The sequence below is a fragment of the Glycine max genome, chromosome 4 (assembly GCF_000004515.6).
Source record: "Glycine max cultivar Williams 82 chromosome 4, Glycine_max_v4.0, whole genome shotgun sequence".
Taxonomy (NCBI): Eukaryota; Viridiplantae; Streptophyta; class Magnoliopsida; order Fabales; family Fabaceae; genus Glycine; species Glycine max.
The window spans coordinates 16,510,703-16,536,146 of NC_016091.4; the positions used below are offsets into that span (position 1 = coordinate 16,510,703).

At 36.7% G+C, this 25,444-nt stretch overlaps 1 protein-coding gene and 1 non-coding gene across 2 annotated transcripts; both read right to left on the reverse strand.

Annotated features, from left to right (window-relative positions):
* Nucleotides 1-276: 276 nt before the first annotated feature.
* On the reverse strand, nucleotides 277-383 carry LOC113001545 (small nucleolar RNA R71). Its single transcript, XR_003266939.1, has one exon. It is a non-coding gene; the product is annotated as a small nucleolar RNA R71 (small nucleolar RNA).
* Nucleotides 384-19,387: 19,004 nt separating this feature from the next.
* LOC102661483 (zinc finger protein 3) lies at nucleotides 19,388-20,296 on the reverse strand. Its single transcript, XM_014775094.1, has one exon. The coding sequence runs from the start codon at nucleotides 20,294-20,296 to the stop codon at nucleotides 19,388-19,390; it is 909 nt and encodes a 302-aa protein (XP_014630580.1).
* Between the last annotated feature and the right edge of the window lie 5,148 nt (nucleotides 20,297-25,444).

The following is a 25,444-nucleotide window of genomic DNA, read 5'->3' on the forward strand; positions in this document are numbered from 1 at the left end:
TATGTTCTTAAAACTGGACTGATCCATTTGCTTCCAAAGTTTCATGGCCTTGCAGGTGAAGACCCGCACAAACATATGAAAGAATTGCATATTGTCTGCTCCACCATGAAACCCCCAGATGTCAAGGAGGATCACATATTTCTGAAGGCTTTTCCTTATTCTTTAGAGGGAGTGGCAAAGGATTGATTATATTACCTTGCTCCAAGGTCCATCATGAGCTGGGATGACCTCAAGAGAGTATTCTTAGATAAAAATTTCCCTGCTTCCAAGACCACGACCATCAAAAAAGATATTTCAGGAATTAGGCAACTCAGTGGAGAGAGCTTATATGAATACTGGGAGAGATTTAAGAAACTATGTGCCAGTTGTCTTCACCACCAGATTTCTGAGCAGCTTCTCCTCCAATATTTTTATGAAGGACTCAGCAACATGGAGAGAAGTATGATAGATGCTGCCAGTGGTGGAGCCCTTGGAGACATTATCCCTGCTGAAGCTAGAAGTTTAATTGAGAAGATGGCTTCAAACTCCCAGCAATTTAGTGCCAGAAGTGATGCTATTGTCATTAGAGAAGTGCATGAAGTAGCCATGAATTCATCTTCATCAGCCGAGACTAAGAAGCTTGAAGGTAAACTAGATTCCTTGGTTAACCTGGTAACCCAACTGGCCATGAATCAAAAATCTGCACCTGTCGCCAGACTCTGTGGTTTATGCTCCTCTGCCGACCACCACACAAACCTTTGCCCTTCTGTACAACAATCTAAAGCAATTGAACAGCCTGAAGCTTATGCTGCAAACATCTACAACAGACATCCTCAACCTCAACAGCAAAATCAGCCACAACAGAACAATTATGACTTCTCCAGCAACAGGTACAACCCCGGGTGGAGGAATCATCCCAACCTTAGATGGTCGAGTCCTTCACAACAACAGCAACAACAATAGCCTTATTTTCAGAATGTTGCTGGCCCAAGCAGACCATACATTCCTCCACCAATCTAGCAGCAACAACAACAACAGCAACAGCCCCAGAAACAGCAAACAGTTGAGGCTCCTCCGCAACCTTCCCTTGAAGAACTTGTGAGGCAAATGACTATGCAAAACATGCAGTTTCAACAAGAGACCAGAGCCTCCATTCAGAGCTTAACTAATCAAATGGGATAATTGGCTACACAGTTAAATCAACAACAGTCCCAGAATTCTAACAGATTACCTTCTCCATCTGTCCAAAATCCCAAAAATGTGAGTGCCATTACATTGAGGTTGGGAAAACAGTGTCAAGGACCTCAACCAGCAACATCTTCCTCATCTGCAAATGAACCTGCCTAACTTCACTCTACTCCAGAAAAAGATGATGACAAAAATTTAAAGAGTAAGTTACCTAACAATTTCTATGCATGTGAATCTAAAGAGAAGCAGCATATCCCTCTTCCATTCCTTCCAAGAGCAATTTCCAACAAAAAATTGGAAGAGGTAGAGAAGGAGATATTGGAAAAATTTAGAAAAGTAGAGGTAAACATACCTCTGCTGGATGCAATAAAGCAAATTCCAAGATATGCTAAATTCTTGAAGGAGCTGTGCATTAATAAGCGGAAGCTTAAAGGAAGTGAAGGAATTAGTATGGGCATAAATGTCTCCGCATTGATTGGTAAATCTGTTCCCCAAATCCCTGAAAAATGTAAAGATCCAGGTACATTTAGCATACCTTGTATTATAGGGAACAATAAGTTTGACAATGCCATGCTAGATTTAGGAGCTTCTGTTAGTGTGATGACTCTGTCTCTTTTTAATTCTCTATCTCTTGGTCCCTTGCAATCAACTGATGTGGTAATTCATTTAGCTAATAGAAGTGTTGCCTATCTTGCTGGTTTCATAGAAGATGTCTTAGTTAGAGTTGGTGAACTGATTTTCCTTGTTGATTTTTATATTTTGAATATGGAGGAGGGATTTTCTAAAGGATCAGTTCCCATCATTCAAGGCAGACCTTTTATGAAAACTGCTAGAACTAAGATAGATGTATATGCAGGCACACTATCTATGGAGTTTGGTGATATAACTGTTCATTTTAATATTCTTGATGCTATGAAACACCCATCTGAAGATCTTTCTGTATTTCGTGTTGAAATAATTGACCATATTGTTGATGAATACATGACTGATCTTCATTCTAATCTACATGCCTGTCACTCTTCATGCATTGAATCTGAATTTGTACTTGATCATATGTCTGAATTTGATGCTGAGAGTGAATCTGAATTTGATATTGATTACATGTCTGATGTTTTACCTCTTGAGATTGATTTTATAAAGTCAGATAGAACTAACCATATTTCAGGAAGTACACATACTTCTGACTTTCTTTATGAGGTACAGGCTGAGAAACCATCTCTTTCTACCACTATCCAGCCGGCCACACCAGAATTGAAGCCTCTGCCATCAAATTTAAAATATGCTTACTTAGATGAGAGCAAAAGTTTTCCAGTAATTATATCTGCCTCCCTTGCTGATGAGCAAGAGGAGAAGCTATTATCAGTTCTCAAGAAGCATAAGAAGGCTATAGGCTGGACCCTGGCGGACATTCCTAGTATTAGCCCATCCAAATGTATGCATCGGATAAATTTAGAGGATGAGGCTAAACCAGTAAGACAGCCACAGAGAAGACTCAACCCGGTAATTCTTGATGTAGTGAAGAAGGAGGTAACCAAGCTTTTGCAAGCTGGAATCATTTGTCCTATCTCCGACAGCCAATGGGTGAGTCCCGTCCAGGTAGTCCCGAAGAAAACCGGCTTCACCGTGATAAAAAATGAGAAGGAGGAGCTGATTCCTACTCGGGTGTAGAACAGTTGGAGAGTCTGCATCGACTATAGGAGGCTAAACCAGGTTACCAAAAAGGACCATTTTCCACTGCCATTCATTGACCAGATGCTTGAACACCTGGCAGGTAAATCCCGCTACTGTTTCCTTGATGGTTTTTCTGGTTATATGCAAATCACTATTGCTCTTGAGGATCAGGAAAAGACCATATTCACCTGCCCCTTCGACACTTTTGCTTATAGGAGGATGCCTTTCGGCCTGTGCAATGCCCTTGGTACCTTCCAACGGTGCATAATTAGTATTTTTAGTCATTTTTTAGAAAATTGCATAGAGGTGTTTATGGATGATTTCACTGTATATAGATCCTTTTTTATGTTTGTTTGGATAGTCTGGAAAAGGTTTTGAATAGATGCACTGAAACTAACCTTGTTCTAAATTTTGAAAAATGTCATTTTATGGTTGAGCGAGGTATAGTTTTAGGCCACATTATTTCCAATAAGGGCATTGAAGTAGATCCTGCAAAAATTTATGTTATTTCACAATTGCCTTACCCCTCTTGTGTGCGAGAGGTGCGATCTTTTCTTGGTCATGCAGGATTCTACAGGCGCTTTATAAGAGATTTTAGCAAAGTAGCCCTTCCACTATCCAACTTGTTACAAAAGGAGGTGGAGTTTGACTTTAATGATAAATGCAAAAAGGCTTTTGATTGCCTCAAAAGAGCACTGACTACCACCCCCATCATCCAGGCACCCGACTGGACAGTCCCTTTTGAGCTTATGTGTGATGGATCCAATTATGCATTGGGGGCTGTCCTTGCTCAGAAAATTGATAAATTGCCTAGGGTGATATATTTTACTTCTAGGACTTTAGATGCTGCCCAAGCGAATTATACTACTACTGAGAAAGAGCTACTAGCCATAGTTTTTGCTCTTGAAAAATTTCGTTCTTATTTGCTTGGTACTCGCATTATTGTTTATACTAACCATGCAGTTTTAAAGTACTTGTTGAAGAAGGCTGATTCAAAGCCTAGGTTGATCTGATGGATGCTCTGGCTCCAAGAATTTGACTTGGAGATCTGTGATAGGAGCGGAGCACAAAATTTGATTGCTGATCATTTGAGTCGGATCGAACATGTGTCTGATGAGGACTCACCAATTCGGGATGATTTCCCGGATCATCATTTATATATACTGTATAGTATTTCTGATTCTCTTTCTACTCCCTGGTTTGCTAACATTGTCAATTATTTAGTTGCTTTTATTTTTCCTCCCTTAGCATCTAAGGCTCAAAAAGATAAAATTAAAAGTGATGCTAAGCATTTTATTTGCGATGACCCCTACTTGTGGAAATTGTGCAGTGATAAAGTCATTAAATGATGCATTCCAGATCATGAGACTGACTCAGTCCTGCGGTTCTGTCATTCTTCCACATCGGGAGGTCATCTGGGTGTTCAAAGGATAGCTCGCAAAGTGCTTGAATGTGGCTTTTATTGGCCCACCATCTTTAAAGATGTGTGGAAGATTTGTAGCACTTGTGAGCAATGTCAGAGAGCAGGAAGTGCACTTACATGGCGACAACCATTGCCTCAGCAACCTATGCTATTTTGTGAGGTGTTTGATGTCTGGGGTATAGATTTCATGGGCCCTTTTCCTGTATCTTTTGGTTATATTTACATTCTCCTTGCAGTTGATTATGTTTCAAAATAGGTGGAAGCCAAGCCCACTAGAACTAATGATGCTAAGGTTGTTGTAGATTTTGTCAGATCTAATTTGTTTTGCAGGTTTGGAGTACCTAAAGCAATTATTAGTGATCAAGGAACCCATTTTTGCAACAAATCAATGCATGTCTTGCTCAAAAAGTACAGGGTTGTACACAGGGTATCCACACCATACCACCCCCAAACCAATGGACAGGCAGAAATTTCTAACAGGGAGATCAAGAGAATCTTAGAGAAGATTGTGCAGCCAAGCAGGAAAAAATGGAGTACCAGGCTTGATGATGCTCTTTGGGCACATAGGACTGCCTACAAAGAACCCATAGGAATGTCTCCTTATCGGGTTGTCTTTCGAAAGGTATGTCATCTTCCAGTTGAGATTGAGCACAAAGCATACTGGGCAGTGAAGACCTGCAACTTCTCTATGGATCAAGCTGGTGAGGAAAGAAAGTTGCAACTGAGTGAGTTAGATGAGATCCGCCTAGAAGCGTATGAGAATGCCAAGTTCTACAAAGAAAAGACCAAGAAGTTCCATGATGGCATGATAATTAAGAAGGACTTCATGGTTGGGCAAAAAGTGTTATTGTATAATTCTAAGCTTGGACTCATGTGTGGTAAGTTGAGGTCTAAGTGGATTGGTCCTTTTGTTGTTACTAATGTTTTTCCTTATGGCATTGTTGAGATCAAAAGCGACTCCACAAACAAGAGCTTCAAGGTCAATGAACACCGACTTAAGCCATTCCTCACGAACCCTTCTTTAGTGGACGTAGTGGTGGAAGAGACTTCCTTACTCCACCCTACTCTTCCTCCACCATGACTTAGGGAGTTCTTCTTTTCCTATCTCCTTCTTTGCTTTTATTACACTTGTCCGATTCTATTTGATGGTTTAATTGCTTTTAATCTTTTAATTGTGGTACATTGAGGACAATGTGTTGTTTAAGTATGGGGGGGGGGGGGGAGTGTTCTTTGGTTTTGGTTTTGCTAGTTTTGTTTGTGTTAAATTTGTTAGTTTTGTTGGGTTTCTAGTTTAATATTTTAGGTCAATTCTGTTTGCATGTACAACTTTGCATATTTTTCTTTGAATTATAGGATATGTTCAAGAAATGGTTAATTGTTCAGAAAATAAAAGTCTCTTGACATTTTGTGATTTGAATTCCTTGTTTTTCCTCTACATGTCATGATAATTTTGAAAGCTCAATTTGAAAGTGATAAGTTTACCTTTGTGAGAATTTGAGCCATCCATCATCATAATCTTTTGGTGTTTTTTGCCCCATTGATTGCTTGCACAATAGCCTTGGCTTGATTCTTGTTGATGCTTCCTAATTCACATGCATATTTGGAAATGATTTAGGCAATTTTGTTCTTATAAGCTTCTAGCCAAATGGACTTACCTTGAATTAATTCCTTTGATAGCCCCTTTGAGCTTATGTTCCCCTTTCTTTGTTTTGAAGTTCATTACAAGCCTTAAGTGAAAAACCATGATATCACTTTATCCTTAAGGAATTTTGGAGCTTTGGAATTGTTTTAGGAATAAGTTGGGAATAAGTGTGGGGGGGTATGTTTCATTGGAAGATATGATTTTTGGCCATGCTTAATGTTTTATTTTGGCCATGCTGGATGTATATATATATATTGACTAGTTCTTGCTTTAATCTTCAAATTCGTACTTTTTAAAAAAAATGAAAAAAAAATTCAATTACTGCAAATTCTGCAAATTCGTACTGTTCAAAAAAAAAAAGTCAAGTTGAATAAATGAGGTCTTGTTATGAGGACTTGATTTGGGAGCCTTGGTTGATTTTTGTTGATATTAGAGGGTTTGGGTTTACTACTTATGCTTAATTTCCACTTGTTCCCTATTGCTCCTCTATTCCTTTGGGATTTAGCTACTTATTCCATATTTTTTCCCCTACCTTGTCCTTGGCCCCATTACAACCTTTAAAGACCTTTTGATCCTCATGTGCATGTGTTTGTCAAGTTTTTTTTGTCAATTTTAGAATTTTGCCAAGTCTATGTGGTGTTTGTTTTCATGGGTGCTTCGAGAGTAAACAGTAGCCTAGACACTTGAGAGATAGAGTGTATATCTTGTGAGGCTTTATCACTTTTCATTCTTGAGCTGATTAACTATTTTACCATGATTGGGTTGCTTGGATGATTTTCACGAATGTCTTGACTCTTTGGATCTCTTCATGTTAGATGTTACCCATTCCTTTCATTCCTTGATGTTCATTGAGAAATATGTAAATGTTTTTGTTTGTCTCTCTTTGATATCCTTGGATTTTGTTGTTTATTTCATTTTGCCCAGGAGAGCAAAAGGCTAAGTATGGGGGATTTTGATGTGCCATTATTTTCTCCTATTTCTTAACCCTTTTTGCACCATTTTAAGTACTAATTAATCTTAATTGTCAAATTAATTAGGCAGTTTTATTATTTGGGCCCATTCAGCTAATTTGATGTTTTTAATCTAATTTCAGAAATTAATGAAGCATTGGACTTGAATCCAGAATTGGGCTTGGACTTGAAGAAGGTAGACTATTTTATTCTACAAAATTTTATCTTATCTAGACTTTATCTTATCTAGATATTATCTAGATTTTATCTAATCTAGATATTATTACATCTAGATCTTATCTTATCTTATTTAAATTTTATTTCATGTAGATTTTATTTTATTTATGTGCTTGGACTTAAAACAGATTTGTAAGCTTTGGGGCTGAAAACTATATAACAGCACCAAGGTTCTAGTTTAGGCTCTCTCCTCTCTCTCTCCTCTCTCTCTTGTTTTCATTTTTAGTTTTAGGCTTTTCTTCTTTTAGACACTTTTTCGTTTTACAATTCCAGTTTTTACTTTTCGTTTCAGCAATAAAATTTCGTTCTTCAATCTATAATTTCGTTCCTTATTGATTAATGGAAAGCTAAGTCTCCAGTGTTGTTTTCTCTTGAGGATCAAGCACAGTTCTCTTTGAGGTTCTATTATTACTATTAAATTCTGTTCAATTTTTCCTCTTCACTAATTACTCTGAATTTGTTGCTATTAATTCATGCATGCTTAGTGCTTGATTAATTGTCTCTGCGCTTAATTTACGTTCATGCTTAATGATCATTTATGATTAATTGGTGTATGTGTTGCTTAATCACATAATGAATTCCTTATGTTAAATTTCGCTTAGTAATTTAATTTAGGGTTGGATTAAGTGGTTGAACTGATAAAGGATAAACTCTCGTAACCTAGGATAAGAGACTTGCTTGTTAATCAAGGGGAAGCAACGTGTTTTAATTCTGATATTTTATGATTCACATCTATTTGGTGTTTAATTTACAAAAGCAAACAACCCCCCCCCCCCCCAATTCGTTACTGTTTTTTTACTATCTGTTATGAACGTTTGGTTGATCATTGCTCGTTGGGAGACGACCTAGGATCACTTCCTAGATACTGCATTTTTAATGTTTATTTGATTTGGGTACGACCTCGATCAGTTTTATTTTACGCACTTTGGCCTTTTTGATGTTGCCAAAAGGGGAGAGAAAAGGGTATTTCAGAAATCAATATATTATATTTTCAAAGCTTTAAAATTAAGCATAAATTCAAAAAGAAAGGGGGAGAAAGAGATGAGTGAATGGTAGAACAAAACTTGTATGTATCCTCTTGATTTCAGGATTGTCATCATCAAAAAGGGGGAGATTGTAGAAGCAATGCCTTCCAAGATTATTTTGATGATGCCAAAGAATCAAGAGTCAAACAAGATTCAAGAATAATCAAGATCAAGATTCAAGATTCAAGATCAAGATTCAATATTCAAGTAAAGAATCAAGACTCAAGATTTAAGAATCAAGAGAAGAATCAACAAAGATAAGTATTAAAAGAGTTTTTCAAAACATTGAATAGCACAAGAATTTTTCAAAAAGAAAAATCTTTTACCAAAGAGTGTTACTCTCTGGTAATCGATTACCTGAAGGTAGTAATCGATTACCAATAGCCAACTTTGCTTCCAAAACTGATTTACAACGTTGTAATCAATTACCAATGTTTTAAAACGTTAGATTTCAAATTTCAAGAGTCACAACTTGTGATAAAAACTTTTTCAAATCATTTCAAACTTGTGTAATCGATTACATAATACTTGTATTCGATTACCAGTGTTTCTAAACGTTTTGATTTTCAAATTTAAACATGAAGAGTCACATCTGTTGATGTATAATCGATTACACTATGATGGTAATCGATTACCAGTGACTGATTTTGAAAAATAAATTTCCAAAAGTCACAATTCTTAAAGCGACTTATTTCTGAAGAGTTTTTCAAAAGAGTCACAACTTTTAAAGTAACTATTTTTCAAAAGAGTCACAATTTTTAAAAAGTGACTAGTTTTAAAGAAATTGCCAAGAGTCATAAACTTTAACTTGAGTCATCAAATGATTATAAATATGTGACCACGACACGAATTTAAAAAGACTGATTTCCTTTCATGCATAACAAATTTCTTTCATAGAGTTTTTGTTCAATACTTTCTATTTTAAGAAAAGTTCATTGTCCAAAAACTTGTTCAATTCTTCTTCTTTATTCCCTTCATTCTCTTGTCAAAAGATTCAAAGGACTAACCGCTTGAGATTGATGTAAGCTCCATTGGAGCTTCTAGGCCTAGGATCTCCTTCATCAATGGATTCCTTTGCTTCTTGGAAGATGAATGGTAGCGGAAGGGAGAAGGAAGCGAGAGAGGAGACGCCGCTTCAAGGAGAACATGAGTCTAGAAGAAGCTCACCACCATAGGAGGCCATGAATAAGAGCTTGGAGGAAGAAGGAGATGAATGAAGGGAGAGGAAGAGAAGAGCATGAAATTTTGTGCTCTAAAAGAGCTATGAAATCTGAAGTTTAATATTCAAATGATCAAAGTTCAAAAAAAAGCACACACATGACCTCTATTTATAGCCTAAGTGTCACACAAAATTAGAGGGAAATTTGAATTTCAATTCAAATTTCACTTGAATTTGAAATTGAATTTGTGGAGCCAAACTTTGGATCCAAAATTTCACTGATTATGATTAGTGAATTTTGGTTATGGTTCAGCCCACTAATCAAGGATCAATTCCAAGATTCTCCACTAAGTGTGCTTAGGTGTCATGAGGCATGTAAAGCATGAAGGACATGCACAAAGTGTGACTATATGATGTAACAATAGGGTGTAGTAAGCAAATGCTCACCTCCCCCTCTAAAATTTAATTGGATTGGACTTCTACCAATTCAATTAAATTTATTTCCAACCACACACATCAAATATTCACTTAGTGTATGTGAAATTACAAAACTACCCCTAATACAAAAACTAGTGTAGGTGCCCTAAAATACAAGGGATGAAAAATCCTATATTTCTAGGGTACCCTACCTACATTATGGAGCCCTAAATTCAAGGACCAAATATAATGACATCCTAGTCTAATATGTACAAAGATAATTGGACCCAATCTTGGCCCATGGGTTCAAAGTTCTACCTTGAGGTTCATGAGAACCCTAGGGCCTTCTTCAACAGCTCTTGCCCAATCCTCTTGGAGCCTCTTGCTCATGGCTATAGTGACTGGTCCCTTCCTAGGGAGGATTGCATCATCCCCTTCCCCTTGAAGAGGATTTGACCTCAAATATGTTAGTTCCTCCTCCTCAATATCAGCTCCACCTGCAAAAGGAATTAAATCAGAAATGTTAAAAGTGGTGCTGACTCCATACTCTTTTGGGAGGTCCAATCTATAGGCATTGTTATTGATCCTCTCCAAAACTTGAAAAGGTCCATCCCCTTTAGGTCTAAGCTTGGATTTCCTTTTAGTAGGGAATCTATCCTTCCTAAGATGGAGCCAAACCCAGTCACACTCATTAAGAATTAGCTCTTTTCTTCCTCTATTGCCTTTAGTTGAATACACCTTTGTTTGGTTCTCTATTTGGTTATTAACCCTCTCATGCAACTTCTTTACAAACTCTAACCTAGATTCCCCTTTTTTATGTATAAAAGAAGTGTCCAGTGGGAGGGGAATATGGTCTAACGGTGTTAGGGGATTGAACCCATAGACAACCTCAAAAGGGGACTACTTGGTGGTTCTATGAACCCCCCTGTTGTAGGCAAATTCTACATGAGGAAGATACTTATCCCAAGACTTATGGTTGCCTTTCAGAAGAGCCCTTAAAAGGGTGGATAAAGACCTATTCACTACCTCTGTTTGCCCATCAGTTTGTGGATGACAAGTGGTAGAGAAAAGAAGTTTAGTTCCTAGCTTAGCCCATAAGGTTTTCCAGAAGTGGATAAGGAACTTAGCATCTCTATCTGACACAATGGTCCTAGGCAAATCATGGAGTCTCACAACTTCCCTAAAAAAGAGTTTTGAGATGTGGGAAGCATCATCCACCTTGTGGTAGGGTATAAAGTGCGCCATGTTGCTAAACCTATCCACGACCACAAAGATAGAGTCTACACCTCTTTAGGTTCTAGGAAGCCCAAGGACAAAGTCGATACTAATGTCTACCCAAGGTGCAGAGGGGATGGGTAAGGGTGTGTATAGCCCATGAGGCATCACCCTAGACTTGGCTTGTAAACAAGCCACACACCTAGTGCAATGCTTATGGACATCTTTCTTCATATGGGTCCAATAAAACTTTTCTTTGAGTAAGACAAGGGTCTTGTCTATCCCAAAGTGGCCCATGAGCCCACCCTCATGGCTCTCTTTTACAAGTAATTTCCTAATGGATCCTTGGGATATGCAAAGCTTTCCCTCGTTGAACAAATACCCCTTAGCCAAATAGAATCCATCTTGGGCCTTTTTCCCACAACTTTCGTAAATGGGAGAGAAATGTTCATCTAAAGCATACAAGTCCCTAATATTATCAAATCCTAAAATTTGAGCTCCTAGGAAGCAAAACAATGTGTGTCTCCTAGAGAGGGCATCAACTACGACATTTGTTTTTCCCTTTTTGTATTTGATAATATATGGAAATTGCTCTAGGTACTCTACCCATTTTGCATGCCTTTTGTTTAACTTGCTTTGCCCTCTAATGTACTTAAGTGATTGATGATCACTCTGAACGGCAAATTCCTTGGAAACAAGGTAATGTTCCCAAGTTTGGAGGGCTCTTATTAAGGCATAAAGCTTTTTATCATAGGTGGGGTAGTTGAGGGTGGCACTATGAATTTTTTCACTAAAATAAGCAATAGGGTGCCCAGCTTGTAACAATACAGCTCCAACTCCCACTCCAGAGGCATCATATTCTAGCTCAAAAGTTTTAGAAAATTCAGGAAGAGCTAGAACAGGTGCCTTAGTAAGCTTTTCTTTGAGCAAAGCAAAGGCTTGCTTTTGTTTTTCACCCCAGGAAAATGCCACATTCTTCTTCACCAGCTCATTGAGAGGTGATGCAATTGTAGAGAAATTAGGAACGAACCTTCTATAGAAGCTTGCTAACCCCTGGAAGCTCCTAATATCTCCCACACTTTTTGGGGTGGGCCATTCTTGGATGGCCTTGATTTTCTTAGCTTCCACTTGGACCCCATTTCTACCAACTACAAAACCTAAGAAGACTATATTATCTACACAAAATGTACATTTCTCTATATTTGCATAGAGGTTGTTTTTCCTAAGGACTGAAAGAACTTGCCTGAGATGTCCTAAGTGATCATCTAGGCTCCTACTGTACACTAAAATATCATCAAAATAAACAACTACAAATCTACCTATGAAATCCCTTAAGACATGATGCATAAGCCTCATAAAGGTGCTTGGTGCATTAGTGAGCCCAAAAGGCATCACTAGCCATTCATACAAACCAAACTTGGTCTTGAAAGCGGTTTTCCACTCATCATCCTTTTTCATCCTGATTTGGTAATAACCACTTTTAAGATCAATTTGAAAAGATATTGGCACCATGCAACTCATCAAGAAAATCATCAAGTCTAGGAATGGGGTGCCTATACTTTACAGTGATGTTGTTGATGGCCCTGCAATCTGTACACATTCTCCATGTACCATCCTTTTTGGGCACCAACAACACTGGCACAACACATGGGCTTAGGCTCTCTTGGACCCAGCCCTTATCCAACAATTCTTTAACCTGAGACTCTATCTCCTTAGTTTCTTGAGGGTTAGTCCTATAGGCTGGCCTATTAGGAAGGCTTGCTCCTGGGACTAAATCTATTTGGTGTTCTATTCCCCTTAAAGGAGGTAGCCCAGGGGGTATCTCTTTGGGAAATATATCACCAAATTCATGTAAGAGTTCTTGGACCTTTGGGGGTAAGGTCTCAAATGTAGGAATTGTGGCAGTGCTAAGGGATATTTCCCTTGATAGGAGAAGGTAGAAAGATTGTTTAAGAAGGAGTGTTATTTTAATATCACCTTTTGTTGCAAAATGATTTTCCTTCTTAACAATCTTCTTGGAGGAATCCTTTCCCTCTTTTTCCTTCTCCTTGGCCTTTGAAGACAAGGCCTTACTATCTTTCTTTTTCTTTTGTTTTTCTACTTTTTCTTCCTCATCCCTCTTATCTTTCATAGTTAGTTGATCTTTGGCCACCTGTGAAGGTGTTTGAGGATGCAACATAAATTTAGTGCCAAGATAGGTGAGGGTAATCTCATTAGTTAGGCCATTATAAATGATCTTCCTATCAAATCGCCATGGCCTTCCTAAAAGAATATGTCCTGCCTCCATGGGAACTATATCACAATTAACTTCATCATTATATGTCCCAATGGAGAAAGGTACCTTCACTTGTTGGTTAACTATCATTTCCCCTTGCTCATTGAGCCATTGAAGTTTATAAGGTTTTGGGTGGGGAATGATAGTGAGGTTCAACTTGGAAACTAATCTTGTGCTACAACAATTGCAACAAGATCCATTATCCATAATGAGAGAACAAGTTTTATCTAAACTTTTTCATCTTGTATGAAAGATGTTCTCTCTTTGGAATTGAGATAGATCACAAGATTGACCTCCAAGGAGCCTTCTAACCATTAAGAGGTCACCTTCTTCGTGGGGGTAGACTTCCTCACTAGACTCTTCACCCCTTACATCATCTTCACTTCCACTAGAGGAAGGGCAAGAAGTAGTCTCCTCTTGACTACTATAAATGTCTTGACCCCTCATGATCATGATTTTCTTTGTGGGGCATTGAGAGGCAATGTGACCTCTCCCAAGACATTTGAAGCATTTAATGTTGCTAGTCCTTTCTAGGGAACTAGTCTTAATGGTGTATTTCTCTATGGTCTTACCCTTATCTTCCTTGGGTTTTGAAGGTGTAGCCCCTAAAATTCCATGGGCTTGGTCCTTCCTTGGATAAGAGTGAGAGCCATAAGATTTTGAAGAAGACTTTCTTTTAAGTTGTTGCTCCACTCTTATACAAAGTTGGACTTGTTCATCTAGGTCCCTATATGGAAGGAGTTCAACCTTGTCCCTCACTTCCATATTAAGCCCACTAAGGAACCTAGCTATGCTTGTTCTTTCCTCCTCCCTAAGTCCAGCTCTTAAAAAGAGTAGTTCCATTTGTTGTCTATATTCTTCAACACTCATACTCCCTTGTCTAAGCCTTTAAAGCTTGTCTATAAGCTCCCTTTCATAGTAAGAGGGAATGTGCCTCTTCCTAAGGGCACTCTTAAGATCATTCCAATACTCTACTAGAGGATCCCCATGAATCCTTCGTTCCCTAACAAGGGAAGTCCACCAATAGAGGGCATACCCCTGATAACTAAGGGTAGCCAATGGAACTTTTCTCTCTTCGCTAATATGATGGCAAGCAAAGAGTTGTTCAACCTTCATTTCCCAATCTATGTAGGCCTCAACATTATCTTTTCCATGGAAATATGGGAGGCTAATGTTAACCTCTTGAGGCCTTATATCCTTTTCTCTTCTTTGGGAGTGATGTTTAGTATGTGAACTATGGCGCCCTCTATAATAGTCGCTAAGTTCTTCACTTAAACTTTTGCAAGAGTCATGACTACTATAGGAGACATGTTTTTCTCTTTTCATTTCTTTCATTATTTTTCTTCTTTCTTCCTCTCTTATTTTCTCTCTTTCATCTTGACTTATTTCTTTCACTCTTTTTTTACCTTTTTCTTTTCTCTCTTGTTTTTCTTTCCACAACTTAAGGGATCTCAACTCATCGAATATCTTATACAAGGAGTCCTTAGGAGTAGAACCCTCACCATTAACACTAGATGAAGAATGAAGACTCATGTTGGTTCCTAAGTTATGGTTCTTTCTTGTTAGGGGTTTGAAAACAAAAGGTAAAAGAAACTATGATTGAAACTAGCCAAAATAAACACTACAAGAGGTGTGAAATATAAGGTAAAAACTAATTGGTAAAAGGCAAGCTACCTAGGCGGTTTGACGATGGAGAGTAAAGGAAATAAGCTATGAAAGTAAGCAAGAAATTAAAGTGCAAGAAATGCAAACTAGGCAGATCCTAAGAGTGTTTGGATGACCTCATTTAAGGTTCCCAACAAAACACTCACTATCCTAAGGGAAAATTGCCTAAAATTATTACATACAAATGGAAGTAGGGTGACCTATTGGAGGCTCCCAACTTACTTCCAATGAAAGGCCTTTTTGTTAAAAAATTTGAAAGAAAAGCAAATTGCCAATTACAAAATTACAAAAAAAAGTCCTTAATTGTGGTGGCTATTCTCTCTTTGGTGTTTCACTCAATTTGGAGTGCTTCTTAGTCCAATAGCTCTTAAGGTGGTTGGCCCCTTGCTTCTTGACTCAAATTCTTCAAGGTGTGGCACCAATCCTCCTTTCCAATTCCCTATATGGCAACTCACAAGCAAGGAAACAAAGAGACAAGCAATAACCAAAGACCAAAAAAAATGAAATGAAAGCTAAACCAATAGAGTTTTAACAAGAAAAATTTTCAAGGATTATTCAACAATTAAAGCAATGAAAAGCACACAAAAGCAGGCTAGGACTCTAAGAGAAACCTAGAATGGCTCTAGAGTAGAGTAGAAAAACTAAAAAGAAAAAAAGACTCAAGAAACCTCTAGTTTTGGCACTTGTTTTCACAATAATTTTCAATTGAAGTTTCAGAATTAGGATTGGTATAAAATAGGCACCAATTATAGAACAAATTTTGAGCCAAAACAACAAGCACACTCCCCTTTCACTTTTTTTTCCTGGACACTGATTTTTCAGCCAACTTGTGTGATTTTTCTTTTTTTTCCTTTAATTCAAATCGCTTGTTTCTTTTTTCTTCATTTTGGTCCAGATGTCTAGAAAATTCAGTAAACATTTCAGCTCAAAACACGTAGTTACCAATTCCCAGTAATTTATACAAGTTCGTATGTTCAAGCTGCCAGCACCAGCAATTTCAACCTAGAAATCAAGAGTAGTGTTTATGTTGTTTAAGGCTTGGATAGTTACAATTTGTGTTTTCTTATGCTCAATTATCTTGAATAAAAAAATTCAAGAGAGCTCAAGACTTATTTTGATTCACAACTCAGCACCACAACTCAACTTCATCATAGGCATCATGTAGGAAACTTAGAAAACAAAAAAAAGAGTTCAACAACAAGACTACTTCTAGGAATTGATTTAGAACATGTTATGAACTAAATAACATGCATGAAAAAATGTATCTAGAATTCAATAAACAAAATGTATCTAAAATTCAATAAACAAAATAAAAATTCAACACAAACTTAGAACATAATGTGACAATTACTATGACTAAACATGACTTTAAGACAACATGGATTAAGTGATTTACACTTAGATTTTTGTGTTTTTTTTAATTAATATTTTGGAACAAAATTTATATCTAAAGGTTCAGCACAAGAATATTATGAATAAAAAATGATAGAACCTAAAATAAACATAAAAACATGATTCAAGAGTAGATCTACAAAATTTGAACCATAGAAATGCAAGAACAAGTGTAGATCTAAGATTTAATCGGTTTATTTATTTTTTGAATCTACTCTAAACAGCACCAAACCACAAGACAATGGAGGAGATACATGGAGAATAAGATGAAGAACAAGGAATTAAAGAGAATTCACCGAACAAAAAGATAGAGGAAGCAAAAGAACATCACCTAGATGAAGATGCTCTTGATACCACATGATGTAAGCTCCATTGGAGGTTGTAGGCCTAGGATCATCTTCATCAATGGATTCCTTTTCTTCTTGGAAGATGAATGGCAGTGGAATGGAGAAGGAAGAGAGAGAGGAGATGCCACTTCAAGGAGAAGATGAGTCTAGAAGAAGCTCACCACCATAGGAGGCCATGGATAAGAGCTTGGAGGAAGAAGGAGATGAATGAAGGGAGAGGAATAGAAGAGCACGGAATTTTGTGGTCTAAAAGAGCTTTGAAATCTGAAGTTTAATATTCAAATGATCAAAGTTGAAAAAAATGCACACACATGACCTCTATTTATAGCCTAAGTGTCACACAAAATTGGAGGAAAATTCAAATTTCACTTGAATTTGAAATTGAATTTGTGGAGCCAAACTTTGGAGCCAAAATTTCACTAATTATGATTAGTGAATTTTAGTTATAGTTGAGCCCACTAATCCAAGATCAATTCCAAGATTCTCCACTAAGTGTGCTTAGGTTTCATGAGGCATGTAAAGCATGAAGCACATGCACAAAGTGTGACTATATGATGTGGCAATGGGGTGTAGTAAGCAAATGCTTACCTCCCCCTCTAAAATTTAATTGGATTAGGCTTCTACCAATTCAATTAAATTTATTTCCCAACACACACATCAAATATTCACTTCATGGTTATGTCATATTTTTTGGCCCGCCCCGCTTAACCCGCGGACTATGCGGGTTTGGCCCACGGGGTCCGCGGGTTGCCCGCAGCCCGCATTATGTTTAATTTGTGTGATCCTGACCCAATTATATCAGGTTTGATTTTCTCTTTTTCACTTTGAACTTTTTTTTTAAAATAACAGATAAAGAAATATATTAGATAAGATAAAGATATAAAGATAAAAATAAAAGATTTAAATTAAAAGATGATAAAGATAAAAAAGGATAAGATAAGAAAAATAAAATATTAAGATAAAAAAGATAAGTGATAACCTATTAAAAATCTTCTTTTTTGATATTTTCTCAATCTTTTTCTCTTTTAATCTATCATTTTCATATCTTAAAGTAATAAATAATAAAAATATAAATTCTTATCATTTAAGCCAAAAATAATTGTTAAATAAATATTTTTAAAGATATTTCAATATATTTTTATTATAAAAAAATAGCTCATATCATATTTAGTAGTTGTAACAGGCTAAGAACATTTTTTTCTCCTCACGTGTGCTTAACAAATATCGAACTAGACTTCTTGTTGACAATATATACTAAAAATTGGTTACTAGTATTTGATATGCAAAGTAAATAATATGTAATAATTATTGTCTTTTAATCACTTAACTTGATTTTATTCTAATATTTATTATTATTTCGAGTTTTAGAAAAAGAAGATGAAGATATGGAGATGAAGAAGACTCAAGCTACATCAAATATGAAATCATTTGTTGTTGGAGATGTTTAAATTTCATATTTTAGATTTATTGCTTGGATTTTCTTTTGTTAAGACATTATTTATTTTATTGATGTAATTGACTAATTATTGATATTTTATTTACATTTGTATTGAACTTAATTTGATTGTATTATATTTTTATTAAAATCAAAATTCTTTTAAAACTAGGTTCGCGGACCAGCCCGTTTGACCCGCGGGATCCGCGGGGCAGGGGCGGACCAATTTATTTGGTCCGTGTAAGAAGCGGGGCGGATTGGACCGATTCGCTACCAATGCGGGCTTATGTGGGCGGGCCTTATACGGGACGGGCCGGCCCGCTTACCCACCCCTATTTAACATCGGTGCTGATGTTAGGAACGATGTAGAAATATGGAGTTTCTAAGACGGTGTTAACGTCAGCACCGTCTTAGAAACTCCATATTTCTACATCGTTCCTGACGTCAGCACCGATATGGAAACAGACATATTCTACATTGTTTACCAAGGGACGACTGACTTAGAAGATGTAATTTCTTCATCGATGGCCTGGATAGCACCGATGTAAAAATGCGACCTTCAACAACATGCGCAAATTTCACAACGATGTAGATTAAACACTTTCTAAGTCATTTTGAATCTATCAACGTCTTCAATAAATACTTTTCAAAGACGATGGTGGGCTTAGGACCGATGTAGAAAACATTGTATTTCTACAACGGTGGATTTTGGAACGATGTTGAAACATAACACTAACAACGACGTCATATTCTACAACGGTTGACCACCGATGTAGAATGTCATTTTTGACCGATGTAAAAAGCGCGCTTTGCAGTAGTGGAGAGTGCGTGACATTTTAATCATGCATTATATTTAATTTAGTTAAACGAACATGAAAGAGAAAAATAACTTTTTTCAACAGATCAAACAAACCATAATTAAAGAGCTCATTGAGTCTGCTTGATCTCTTGACTCGTATTTAAAAGTTGGCTTGCATAATTATATATGAGGAAACATTGACAACAAAATATTTATGAGCCAGGATGACTTGACCTTAGCTTAGCTTAAACCTTTCTTAATCATGATCACATCAAAGGTAGTGAATGATACATTAAATATTAATAAAACAAGAGTGCTTCACCATCTTAATTTTAATAGGTATCAAAAGTTTGTATGGAAAATAAAAAACTCTACTAATGAGTTAATAAACTCAAATATCACATGACCCATCTACAATTGAAAAGGGAAAAAGAAAAATGAAACAAAACACAATTTGCACTATTAATTGCTTTTAAAATATATAATTTGACACCTGAAATTTCGTAGTGCCCCAGATAACTCAAACAAGAACATTGATAATTATCCAAATTAAAAACAAGATCAAAACCTAAAGCTTAAGTGATAAATCAATCTCATCAGAAGAATCAGGACTAGAGCATGCTTCTTGCTTGAGATGATCACCACCCACGGTACTCAATGGGGCTGGGTTTGATTTGGTAGCAACATTTGTAGAAGATTCTCCAAGGAATGGAATGTTGTGTCCAATAGTACCACAATCATCTTTTGTCCTCAAACTAGTGTCACTCCCTAGGATCCTAATTCCACTATTTGCATGCAAACCCTCAATCCTCAATCTATCAAGAGAAGGGTTTAGCATCTCTTGTGATCTTGACCACCCTTGACCAAACCTAAAACCTAGTGATGATGAAGGATATGAAGGCTTGTGAATCATAGACTCCATTCTAACCCCAAGTGCCCTATTATATGTTCCATAAAAGGAGTGTGCGGGGTGATAAGGGTAATAAAGAAAATGAGGGTTTCTAAAAGCACCAACATCAATCCCTTGGCGCCGCTTTGCGAGAGCACGCTCTTGCTTGTGAGCATTTTGGTGCCCTCCCAAGGCTTGTGATGAAGAAAACTCTTTCTTGCAAAAATTGCAAGAAAAAGTCTTAGCCTCTGATGATTTCTCTTCATTGTTGTTCTCATCTCTTCCTTCGGTGTTTTTAACCCTAGAAGAAGGTGAACCCCCCAAGTTCATTGGATTGAAAAAATCCAATTCCACTTTCGACCCTCGAATTGATTCATCTTGGGAGAGCTTAACAAAATCCAACACCATGCGGGAATTGGAATTGGAAGCTTGATATTGTTCAGATTTGACACCCTTCTCCTTCATTTTTGCCACCTCATCATGATTATTCTCTTCTTCAGCACTTGGTTTATGAGAAATGCCTTCCGAGGTGGCAGAGATGCTAGAGGCTTCGGAGGGACAACCTTCCAAAACGTGTGATGATGCCATTGTACAAAGGAGAAATGTTTCACTATTTTGGATTTGTGTGAGAGGGATTGAATAGAGGGCACGACCATGCTTATTTATTTTAAGATTTGAATTAATGCAAATATCTTTATTGAATAAGAAACGTGATATCATGCATTTTGGAGTTATTATTTTGCACTATGCTACCAAAAGTTTGAAGAGGTATGAGCAAGCTGTCACCGATTTGTGCATGATCTTAGCATAAAAAAAGATTCCTAAAATGATTTTAACTACACGATCAGACGTGCCTAATTACTAAGTAGTTCATGTCATTCCATAACCAGCTTGAGGCTAATTACTCAAATAGCTTCTATGTGGTTCAAATTTTATGTCAAACCGAGTAGCCAAAAATTGGTAACCTCGAAATTACTTGTTGAAGTAAAATTACTTGGGCGTTTCTGTTGTAGAAAAATCAATATTTGGAAGTAATTTTGGGATATAATTTTGGCTTCATTAATGCTCTATATTTTTATTAATCTAAAATGATTATAACTACACGGTCTAATTTGTGGAGAATAATTACTCAAATAATTCAAATCTTTCCTGAGCGGGCATGTGACTAATTACTCAAATATATAATACCATCACAACTTCTATGTAGTTCAAATTTGATGTCAACGGTAACTAGGAAATTACTTGTTGAAGTAATTACTTAGGCGTTCAAGAGCTTCTGATGTGGAAAAATCAATGGAAGTAATTTTGTGATATAATTTGGGCTTCATTAATGCTCGATATTGTCCTAACAAATCCCTTGTTTTCCTATTAGGTTCAAAATTTCAAATATCTTTTCACCTGTCGTTTCTGTGAGGAAAAACTTAGTTGATTGAGTACATCTATAAGCCATATTAAACAAAATAACTTATTCTAACAACAAATTTTCTCATAAAAAGCATGCTTTCAATTTAGTTTTATTCAAGCTTGTTTTCAATTTAGTTTTATTCAAACCACAAATCTGTAACACTGTTCTAATGGCTTAGGTTTTGGAATTTTAGTGGCCCTAATTTGAAATTTTTAGTTCCGAGGACTAGCCCACATTACTTTTTTAATTTCAGTAACATTCTTGCCATACTTGAGGATGATCAATTTTCCATGAAGGACTTTAAGATACACAGAACTTCAGAATCCTAGTTTGTAAATTTTAGTTCCGAGGACTCACCCACATTCCTTTTTTTAATTTCAGTAACATTTTTGCCATACTTGTGGAAGTTCATTTTCAATGAAGGATATACGATACGCAGTGGCCCTAATTTGTAAATTTTAGTTACAAGGACTCACACCCACATTCCATTTTTAATTTCAATAACACTCTTGCCATACTTGTGGAACTTCATATTTCATTAAGAACTTACGATACACAAAATTTCAGTGGCCCAAATTTGCAAAATTTAGTTCCAAGGACTCACTCACATTCCTTTTCTAAATTACAGTAACATTCTTGCCGTACTTGAGGAAGTTGATTTTTCATTAAGGACTTACGATGCACAAAAATTTTGTAACACCGAAAAAGAAATTGATACTCTAGAAGTTTGTATAATCTTGAATAATTAATGAAGTTGATCGCATTAGTGAATAATGCTACAACTTGTGGGATGTTTCTATAATATATAGTAAGGTATTAAGGAGTATAATCTTGTTATCCAGTGTCCTTAGGACATCATCAGTTAGTATTTTTAAGGTACTATAAAATGAAAAATTATTTATTGTGAAAATTATAAAAAAATATAAAAATATATTTATAAAAATAAGAGGAAAACGCAAAACAAATAATGATGATATAATTTTATGCATCTTAATTAAAAAATTATTCTTTTTAGTTTTTAATTAATGAGTATTCTTGGGACACCAATTATCATTTGCTTAAAAAATAATAAGATGATTTATGAGAAAATACTTAGGGAGCTCATGTTGGAATTTTAGGGGATCCTTATAAAATACCAATAACCACTAGGAACACATTACGTTAGATTATCAAGAAGAGTTTTAGGAATACCTGGATCCATAATGATTGATCAAACAAACGCAGTGAAATCTGAATCCATAGGTGATTTCTGATTTATGTGCTCTTCTTAGGATCTGTTACATAATGTTGTAGAGACAATGGATAACCGACTAACAGCGTGACCATTTGATGTAGCTCCATGTGGAGCTTGTAGGCCTTGGATCTTCTACATCAATTGAGTCTTTTGCTTCTTGAAGATCAATGGTAGCGGAATGGAGAAGGAGGAAAAGTGATTGGAGACGCCACTTCAAGGAGAAGATGAGTCAAGAATAAGCTCACCACCATAGGAAGCCATGGATAAGAGCTTGAAGGTAGGAGAAGATGAATGAAGGGAGAGGGAGAGAAGGGGCACAAAATTTATGCCTAAAACGAGGTCTGAACTTCGAAGTATAATTTCTCACATGATCAAAGTTGAAAAAATGCACATATAAGGTCTCTATTTATAGCCTAAGTGTCACACAAAATTGGAGGGAAATTTGAATTTCTATTCAAATTTCACTTGAATTTGTATTTGAATTTGTGAAGCCAAAATTTCACTAATTATGATTAATGAATTTCACCTATGGTTCATCCCACTAATCCAAGATCAAGTCCAAGATTCTTCACTAAGTGTACTTAGGTGTCATGAGACATGTAAAGCATGAAGGACATGCACAAAGTGTGACTATATGATGTGGCAATGGTGTGTAGCTAGCAAATGCTCACCTCCCCCTTAGGCAGGACCAAAATTTAATTGGATTGGGCTTCTCCCAATTCAATTAAATTTCTATCCCAACACACACATCAAATAGTGCATTTAATGCATGTGAAATTACAAAACTACCCTTAATACAAAAACTAGTCTAGGTGCCATAAAATACAAAGGCTGAAAAATCCTACATTACTAGGATACCCTCCCTACACTATGGAGCCCTAAATAAAAGGCCCTAAAACAATGAAATCCTAATCTCATATGTACAAAGATAAGTGAGCTCATACTTAGCCCATGGGCCCAAAATCTATCCTAAGGCCCATGAGAACCCTAGGGCCTTCTCCTGCAACTCTGGTCCAATCTTCTTGGAGTCTTCTATCCAATACCCTTGGGGGGGTAGGATTGCATCATCCCCTCCCCCTTGAAAAGGATTTGACCTCAAATCTAGAGGTTCTTGAAACTCTGGGCTTCTTCCCTCAATACTTGTAAAAAGAATAAAAACATTTATATTAGTAGTTTTGGGTATGTTAGAGTAGGGTAAGGTCTGAAAATCCCTTTCCTAGGCATCTTCCCATAAGAGAACATGGTTCCTCACCAACTCAATGAGTGGTGCTACAAGTATAGAAAAATATGGGACAAACCTTTTGTAAAAGTTTGTTAAGTCAAGGAAGCGCCAAATTTCCCTTATACTTGGTGGAGTGGGCCACTTAGGAATGACCTTTATTCTCTTAGGGTCCGTGGGAACCCCTTGATCACTATTTAAAAAATTAAGGAAAGTAATGCAATAAAACATACCTTTTTCTGTATTTTCATGTTGATTACTTCTACCAAAAAGTACGACAAACTAAAGGTGTCCCATATAAGCACCTAGGTTTGAATTGAAACCAAAAATAACAACTAACCTACCTAATGAGTCCCTATGTATGTGAATCATGAAGATGTTGGATGCATGGGTGATTTTACAAAAGAGGGTTGCACCACTCAACACATTCATCATACCACCTAACATGGGGATTCAGTGCCTCATAATACCTATTTTGGGCACCAACAAAGCACAAGGATTTAAGTTCTTACTAACCAAACCCCCATCCAACAACTCCTTTACTTGAGGAATAACCTCAAGCTCAAGAGGTATGACAGTGCTAACAAGTGTTCTTTTACAAAGGAGAAGATGTGGAGGTTGTTTAAGAATGAAAGTTTCTTTAATGTTTGTCTTTATTGTTGTCGCAACCTACCATACGACGGGCGTGCGGGTGAGAAATTATTTATTTATTTTTCCCTTTTTATATTTTTTTATTTTTTGGGGTCGACAAGGGGGCTGCGATGAGGAATTTAGACCTACGTAGTTTTTTAAAGTGAGAAAATTTGTGTGTTGAGTTGGTTTTATGCTTTTGAGAAATTCATTTTTATTATGAACAAGAAGGTCGTTAAGGTGTTGGACCTTGAAACGATCTCAAATGATATTTTATGGAGAGAAGTTTAGTTATGAGTTGGTTTTTATTTTGGTTTTGTTTATTAACTTTCAGTCTCTTTAAAGAAAATTTTAAGGCACTAGTGATCGATTAGGATTAAACTTTACAAATAAAAATGAGATCACCGACGATAAATAGAGAAGATGAATATGCACATAATAATAGAAAGGACCCCTAAGGGTACATAGATTACATTCAACTCTAGGAAAAAACTAATCGATTGTTGCATGAGGGACACAAAACAAGAGAACGATGTGGGGAATGATCATGGTCGTGATTTGGTAGCGCCTCAGCTTCGCTTTCCTTCCTTCTTCCTCTTCTTTCCTTCTTTTTCTTTCTTTTTCCAACTTCTGAAACCTTCAACCCCTCCCTCAGCATGGCTATTTATAGGAAAAAACCATTTTGGGGAAGGCGAAGCTCACCCAGGTAAGCTGGTTGCTTAGGCACGAAGCAATTTCATGGCCCAGGCGAGCCAGATGCTAGCCTGGGCGAGCTAGGGTCAAGAAAATCCAAAAAAGACCCTTTTGCCCCCTTCCTTGGTATCTTTTTGTTTTCTTGATCAAAACCGAGTGGTTTCTTGCTTCGCACTGTAACTGGTGCCAAATATCATAATTTGACTAGTAAGAATCAAAATATCATATCGAACGATATTCCCCGGACGAAATTAGGGTCTGACAATTGCAAAATGACTTTCCTTCTTAGCTAACCTCTTGGAGGAGACACTTACCTCCTTACACTTCTCATCAACCATTAAAGGTTGTTTTTCTTTTCTTTTTCTATTATTTTCCTCATCCCATTTGAGTTTTATTTGTACTTGATCCTTAGCTACCTATTTAGGTGTTTGAGGATGCAACACAAATTTAGTGCCAAGATGGGTGAGGCTAATTTCATTAGTTAGGACATTGTAAATGATCTTCCTATCAAATTGCCATAGCCTTCCTAAGAGAATATGCCCTGCCTCCATGGGA

Bases quoted from the DNA above. Each gene is read 5' to 3' on its own strand.
- LOC102661483 (XM_014775094.1), bottom strand. From the start codon at position 20,296: ATGGCATCATCACACGTTTTGGAAGGTTGTCCCTCCGAAGCCTCTAGC.